Source organism: Carassius auratus, unplaced genomic scaffold (genome assembly GCF_003368295.1).
Source record: "Carassius auratus strain Wakin unplaced genomic scaffold, ASM336829v1 scaf_tig00216586, whole genome shotgun sequence".
Lineage (NCBI taxonomy): Eukaryota > Metazoa > Chordata > Actinopteri > Cypriniformes > Cyprinidae > Carassius > Carassius auratus.
Genome location: NW_020528646.1, coordinates 55,001 through 62,500, shown reverse-complemented (window position 1 = coordinate 62,500; position 7,500 = coordinate 55,001). Strand labels below are relative to the sequence as shown.

At 39.7% G+C, this 7,500-nt stretch overlaps 1 protein-coding gene, 5 non-coding genes and 2 pseudogenes across 6 annotated transcripts in view; all 8 read left to right on the top strand.

Moving 5' to 3' along the window:
* Positions 1-7,473, top strand: part of LOC113098523 (glutamic acid-rich protein-like) — an 8,268-nt gene extending 795 nt beyond the window's left edge. The window contains exon 2 of the mRNA XM_026263645.1: positions 7,296-7,473. Within this exon, the coding sequence (XP_026119430.1) occupies positions 7,296-7,402 (107 nt within the window). The 3' untranslated portion in view covers positions 7,403-7,473. The remainder of the gene's footprint in view (positions 1-7,295) is intronic.
* LOC113098623 (5S ribosomal RNA) lies at positions 2,467-2,585 on the top strand. Its single transcript, XR_003289108.1, has one exon. It is a non-coding gene; the product is annotated as a 5S ribosomal RNA (ribosomal RNA).
* Positions 2,954-3,072, top strand: LOC113098534 (5S ribosomal RNA). The gene has a single exon (XR_003289042.1). It is a non-coding gene; the product is annotated as a 5S ribosomal RNA (ribosomal RNA).
* LOC113098603 (5S ribosomal RNA) lies at positions 3,437-3,555 on the top strand. The gene has a single exon (XR_003289088.1). It is a non-coding gene; the product is annotated as a 5S ribosomal RNA (ribosomal RNA).
* LOC113098560 (uncharacterized) lies at positions 3,917-4,035 on the top strand (annotated as a pseudogene).
* LOC113098552 (5S ribosomal RNA) lies at positions 4,261-4,379 on the top strand. The gene has a single exon (XR_003289059.1). It is a non-coding gene; the product is annotated as a 5S ribosomal RNA (ribosomal RNA).
* On the top strand, positions 4,742-4,860 carry LOC113098570 (uncharacterized; annotated as a pseudogene).
* On the top strand, positions 5,223-5,341 carry LOC113098537 (5S ribosomal RNA). Its single transcript, XR_003289045.1, has one exon. It is a non-coding gene; the product is annotated as a 5S ribosomal RNA (ribosomal RNA).
* Positions 7,474-7,500: the final 27 nt, after the last annotated feature.

Genomic DNA, 7,500 nt, shown 5'->3' with positions numbered 1-7,500 from the left:
GGTTAAAGTGCTGACTTATAAGTGGAAATGCGTGATTTAATCCTTATACTTTCTCAAAGAGTCATGTTTCTGCAACCCCCACTCCTGACCAGGTCGTAAAGCTTTATGACCCCTGGGCAACAGAACAGGAAATCTAAGCCTTAGGAAAGAATGGTCAAATGTAGTCTAAATGTGTATATATAGTATTGTTTCCTTTTTGTACATTAGATGTTTCCCATATAAATTGGGACTATCTGCAATTTATTATCGTGTGTAAATCTTTAAATGTTTAATTCTACATTTGAATGTAACTTCGTGTTTCTATCAGTTATATATATATATATATATATATATATATATATATATATATATTGTTTGGTGTTTTTCAAATCGTCATGCTTTGACAGACCCACTTATCTAAAGTAAAGTAATGAAAAATGTATTATTCTGGAATTACGAACGTGCTAGAATATCCCTGATGAAATCGGACAAGTCCTAAATCATTAGGGTGGGTTGTTCCCAGAGACAAAGGAACTTTCCCGCCGCTTCAGATCGCGGATGTTCATTGGGTGGTTCACGCGAAAAGAGGCGTGAACATCTCAATCTATAAGAGTCGACCGAACAAGGTCCGCCTCTCTCTTCTTCCCGTTCTCCGTTCTCGGACACGTCGCTCCGCGCGGCCTCGGGCCGCGCTCAGTTCTCCTCCCCCCTCAGCACACGGACTGAGGAGAGGAAAGCCATTTTCATGGCTCATTTGGAAACTTTCATTTTCGTTGTTTTCTTTTCTTTTCTTTACTAAGTTTATTCAACTATTCGCCTCTCCACGCAAGGAAGACGAATTCTGGAACAATGTTTGTTGAACCTTTCAAATACCACGCGAAGATGAACGAACACCTCTTTGCAACAAAGGAACACGTGACTCCACGCTCACGCCAAGATCCAGCGCAGCTTGCACGCGCGTCACACGGCCTCCGGCCCACGCGCGCAGTTTTCAAAGGACCACGTGACATCACACGTGCGTCGCCGGTACCACGCTCACCCACTGGGCCATGCAAGTATCGTTTTCTATGGAGATTTAAATGCTGCTTTAAAGTGTTGCTATTATTTGATTCGTTGTTGGTTCCACTAAGGTTTACTGACTGATTTTCATACCTGAGCTCATTCCGTGATCTCTCTCGCTTTCTCCACTTCTCTCTCTCTCTCTCTCTCTCTCTCTCTCTCTCGCTCTCTCTCTCTCTCTCTCTCTCTTTTATTTGGATTCCGTTATGTCTTGTAAATGTTTATTGTCTGTATTTTCGTACGCATATTTACTCTGTGTGATTTGTAGTTTGATGTATTACTAGTTGAATTATTAAAAACCCATATATAAAATGATTGGCTTGGACTCCACCCCACTCACATTACGAGTCACTGAAATGTTTTGGTCTATAGCTACAAGCTCTAAATTTAGAAACTAAATTTATCATAAGGATAGGATAATATTTTCATGGCCAGAGAATACTTTTCCTTGAATTATAAGGCGTGATAACTTTATTGAAAATTGATAGGTCTACAGTGGTGTGCTGGACATACCACGGTTTGATCTGCAGTAATTTACAGTAAGAGATATCACAATAATTGATATGAAGAATGTAATATTGACATATTAATGAGTAAGTTACAGTGCCCTGTGATTATTTATTGTTATAGGCAAATGAGATATTTTTCATAATCAAATTTAATGTAACTGTCATCTGAGATATATATATTAATCAAATTCCTGATTAATTATTCAAATTCCCTATATATCATTTGAGTTAATTACTACGTAAAACTCATTGTTGTTACAGTAGACATTCAACAGGTTCTTAAAAAGCAGAAAATAAGAAGAGAAGCGCTAAAGGAAAGGAGGAAAAGTGGAAATGGGGGAAGCAAGACATGTTTTCTTTAAAGACAATGAAACTGATTGAGTGGTGGCAAAAATACATGTGTGCAATTTTTTTAGGATAAAGATGTGTTTTATTCTAAAAAAAAAAAAAAAAAAAAAAGCTATGCCCGATCTCGTCTGATCTCGGAAGCTAAGCAGGTTTGGGCCAGGTTAGTACTTGGATGGTAGACTGCCTGGGAATACCAGTTGCTGTAAGCTTTTTGGAAATTTTTCACTTAGTATATAATAATTTTGCCAAAAAATAGAGTCAATGCCCAATCTCTGAATATTAGCAGGTTTGGGCCTGGTTAGTACATGGATGGGAGACTGCCTGGGAATACCAGGTGCTTTAAACTTTTTGGAAAATTTCACAAATTATATAATAATCTTGCAAAAAAAAAAAAAGAGTCAATGCCCAATCTCTGAATCTTAGCAGGCTTTATGTCTGGTTAGTACTTGGATGAGAGACCGGCTAGGAATACCAGGTGCTTTAAGCTTTTGGGTTTTCTTTCCTACTTAGATAATGTACTGGCGATTAGATTGGCTGATCTCTAAATAGCCCTCTCTTTGCGGCAATCTTCGCTTACGGCCATACCAACCTGGCTATGCCTGATCTCGTCTGATCTCGGAAGCTAAGCAGGTTTGGGCCTGGTTAGCACTTGGATGGGAGACCGCCTGGGAATACCAGGTGCTGTAAGCTTTTTGGAAATTTTTCACTTAGTATATAATAAGTTTGCCAAAAAATAGAGTCATTGCCCGATCTCTGAATATTAGCAGGTTTGGGCCTGGTTAGTACATGGATGGGAGACTGCCTGGGAATACCAGGTGCTTTAAACTTTTTGGAAAATTTCACAAATTACATAATAATCTTGCAAAAAAAAAAAAAAAAAAAAAGTCAATGCCCAATCTCTGAATCTTAGCAGGCTTTATGTCTGGTTAGTACTTGGATGAGAGACCGGCTAGGAATACCAGGTGCTTTAAGCTTTTGGGTTTTCTTTCCTACTTAGATAATGTACTGGCGATTAGATTGGCTGATCTCTAAATAGCATTCTCTTTGCGGCAGTCTTCGCTTACGGCCATACCAACCTGGCTATGCCCGATCTCGTCTGATCTCGGAAGCTAAGCAGGTTTGGGCCTGGTTAGTACTTGGATGCTAGACCGCCTGGGAATACCAGGTGCTGTAAGCTTTTTGGAAATTTGTCACTTAGTATATAATAATTTTGCCAAAAAATAGAGTCAATGCCCGATCTCTGAATATTAGCAGGTTTGGGCCTGGTTAGTACATGGATGGGAGACTGCCTGGGAATACCAGGTGCTTTAAACTTTTTGGAAAATTTCACAAATTATATAATAATCTTGAAAAAAAAAAAAAAAAGAGTCAATGCCCAATCTCTGAATCTTAGCAGGCTTTATGTCTGGTTAGTACTTGGATGAGAGACCGGCTAGGAATACCAGGTGCTTTAAGCTTTTGGGTTTTCTTTTCTACTTAGATAATGTACTGGCGATTAGATTGGCTGATCTCTAAATAGCCCTCTCTTTGCGGCAGTCTTCGCTTACGGCCATACCAACCTGGCTATGCCCGATCTCGTCTGATCTCGGAAACTAAGCAGGTTTGGGCCTGGTTAGCACTTGGATGGGAGACCGCCTGGGAATACCAGGTGCTGTAAGCTTTTTGGAAATTTTTCACTTAGTATATAATAATTTTGCCAAAAAATAGAGTCATTGCCCGATCTCTGAATATTAGCAGGTTTGGGCCTGGTTAGTACATGGATGGGAGACTGCCTGGGAATACCAGGTGCTTTAAACTTTTTGGAAAATTTCACAAATGATATAATAATCTTGCTAAAAAAAAAAAGACTCAATGCCCAATCTCTGAATCTTAGCAGGCTTTATGTCTGGTTAGTATTTGGATGAGAGACCGGCTAGGAATACCAGGTGCTTTAAGCTTTTGGGTTTTCTTTCCTACTTAGATAATGTACTGGCGATTAGATTGGCTGATCTCTAAATAGCCCTCTCTTTGCGGCAGTCTTCGCTTACGGCCATACCAACCTGGCCATGCCCGATCTCGTCTGATCTCGGAAGCTAAGCAGGTTTGGGCCTGGTTAGTACTTGGATGGGAGACTGCCTGGGAATACCAGATGCTTTAAACTTTTTGGAAAATTTCACAAATTATATAATAATGTTGCAAAAAAAAAAAAAGACTCAATGCCCAATCTCTGAATCTTAGCAGGCTTTATGTCTGGTTAGTACTTGGATGAGAGACCGGCTAGGAATACCAGGTGCTTTAAGCTTTTGGGTTTTCTTTCCTATTTATATAATGTACTGGCGATTAGATTGGCTGATCTCTAAATAGCCCTCTCTTTGCGGCAGTCTTCGCTTACGGCCATGCCAACCTGGCCATGCCCGATCTCGTCTAATCTCGGAAGCTAAGCAGGTTTGGGCCTGGTTAGTACTTGGATGGGAGACCGCATGGGAATACCAGGTCCTGTAAGCTTTTTGGAAATTTGTTACTTAGTATATAATAATTTTGCCAAAACATAGAGTCAATGCCCGATCTCTGAATATTAGCAGGTTTGGGCCTGGTTAGTACATGGATGGGAGACTGCCTGGGAATACCAGGTGCTTTAAACTTTTTGGAAAATTTCACAAATTATATAATAATCTTGCAAAAAAAAAAAAAAAGTCAATGCCCAATCTCTGAATCTTAGCAGGCTTTATGTCTGGTAAGTACTTGGATGAGAGACCGGCTAGGAATACCAGGTGCTTTAAGCTTTTGGGTTTTCTTTCCTACTTAGATAATGTACTGGCGATTAGATTGGCTGATCTCTAAATAGCCCTCTCTTTGCGGCAATTTTCGCTTACGGCCATACCAACCTGGCTATGCCCGATCTTGTCTGTTCTCGGAAGCTAAGCAGGTTCGGGCCTGGTTAGTACTTGGATGGTAGACCGCCTGGGAATACCAGTTGCTGTAAGCTTTTTGGAAATTTTTCACTTAGTGTATAATAATTTTGCTAAAAAATAGAGTCAATGCCCGATCTCTGAATATTAGCAGGTTTGGGCCTGGTTAGTACATGGATGGGAGACTGCCTGGGAATACCAGGTGCTTTAAACTGTTTGGAAAATTTCACAAATGATATAATAATCTTGCAAAAAAAAAAAAAGACTCAATGCCCAATCTCTGAATCTTAGCAGGCTTTATGTCTGGTTAGTACTTGGATGAGAGACCGGCTAAGAATACCAGGTGCTTTAAGCTTTTGGGTTTTCTTTCCTACTTAGATAATGTACTGGCGATTAGATTGGCTGATCTCTAAATAGCCCTCTCTTTGCGGCAGTCTTCGCTTATGGCCATACCAACCTGGCTATGCCCAATCTCGTCTGATCTCGGAAGCTAAGCAGGTTTGGGCCTGGTTAGTACTTGGATGGTAGACCGCCTGGGAATACCAGGTGCTGTAAGCTTTTTGGAAATTTGTCACTTAGTATATAATAATTTTGCCAAAAAATAGAGTCAATGCCCGATCTCTGAATATTAGCAGGTTTGGGCCTGGTTAGTACATGGATGGGAGACTGCCTGGGAATACCAGGTGCTTTAAACTTTTTGGAAAATTTCACAAATTATATAATAATGTTGCAAAAAAAAAAAAAAAAGAGTCAATGCCCAATCTCTGAATCTTAGCAGGCTTTATGTCTGGTTAGTACTTGGATGAGAGACCGGCTAGGAATACCAGGTGCTTTAAGCTTTTGGGTTTTCTTTTCTACTTAGATAATGTACTGGCGATTAGATTGGCTGATCTCTAAATAGCCCTCTCTTTGCGGCAGTCTTCGCTTACGGCCATACCAACCTGAGGGCGCTAGAGTGCAACAGGAAGTGAGTTGGCAGTAGTAGGAAGAGAGAGGCTCTTCCATTTTGTAGTTTGGTTTAGTTTTATTAGTTGGTTTGTTGTTTTTTTTGTTTGTGTTGAGTTTATATTAGTTAGTGTTTTTTTTAACCCCAAACAGTTTATACTGTTTGGGGTTTCATATAACAAAATGACAGATTTAATGGACAAAGGACACGGACTGTCAAATGGACATGAGATGGGGATCAGAGAATCTGGATATATTGCTGACGAGATGGAAAGGAATATGAATGAAGGGAATGCTGAAAGCAGGAATGAGACTTGGGCAAAGGTGGTTTCAAGGAGAAAACAAGATGGAAAAACCAATGGACAAGACAGAAAAAAAGAACTACAAACAACTGAAGGTACTGGAACTAATAATGGAGTTGAAGTAAAAAGAAATGATTTATCTCAACGACAGCAAATGATAAAGAAATTGAGCCACCAAACAAAGTATCAGAGGCAATACAGAAAAGAAGCAACATTAACAATGACTGTAAAAGATATAGAAAACACAACAGTAATAATGATCATTAAATCAGTTGAAGAGAAAGTAGGAATTGGAAAACTGATCGGACTAAGAAGAAAGAATAACAATGAATTTGAAATGACTATGGAAAGTGAGTTGGACTGTGATTCACTGTTGAATGGAATCATGATTAACGGAAAAGAATGTGAGATAAGGAAACTGTGTGCAACAGAAAGGATGGTATCTTTCTTGAGTCTGCCCAGCTATATAGAAGATGAGGAAATCATTCAAAAACTGATAGATTGGGGAGTAACTCCCATATTGCCTCTAAGAAGGAGATATCATCCGGGGACAACAGTGGCGGACGGAACACGTTTTCTAAAGGTAAAGTTTCCAAAAGAAGTGACATCTTTGCCATATAATACCAGGTTCATGACTGAAGAAGGAGTGCAGTACTACAGAGTGATTCATGACAACCAATTGAAGACATGCAGGATCTGTGTAAGTGTGGAACATGAGAAAAAGGACTGTCCGCAATTCAAATGTCGAGACTGTTTTGAGCAGGGGCATTATGCGCGGGACTGCAAAGTCCCACGGTGCCAAGGCTGCGACAAAGCAATCATGAGATGCAGATGAGAGATGGAACATGAGGTAAATGAGGACACAAATATGGACGCACAGGAGGTGATGGGAGATACTGCAACTGAGCATTTAAATGATTCACTGCGGCAGACTCAAGGAAAGGAAGATGAACAGGACAATGAGGAAGAGGAGGAAACCAACAAAGATGAGAATGAAGAAAAGAACTTAGATGGAGAACAAGGAATGGAGACGGGAGAAGGAGTAGACAAAGAGGAAATAAATCTGATTAACAAAGACTTTTCTAAGGAAAAGGAAGAAGTGGACACGACTGGGATGGACTATGAAAAAGGTCAAGAAAAGGATGAGGATAAGGGAATGAAGATACTGCCGGAGGTAAGAGAAGTGGAAAATGGGGGGAGGATTTTTGGTTTGGAAAATAAAGGAATAGAAAGACTGAATAGAGGTGTAAAAGCAAGAACAAAAGGTGGAGTAGACATTCAACAGGTTCTTAAAAAGCAGAAAATAAGAAGAGAAGCGCTAAAGGAAAGGAGGAAAAGTGGAAATGGGGGAAGCAAGACATGTTTTCTTTAAAGACAATGAAACTGATTGAGTGGTGGCAAAAATACATGTGTGCAATTTTTTTAGGATAAAGATGTGTTTTATTCTAAAAAAAAAAAAAAAAAAAAAAA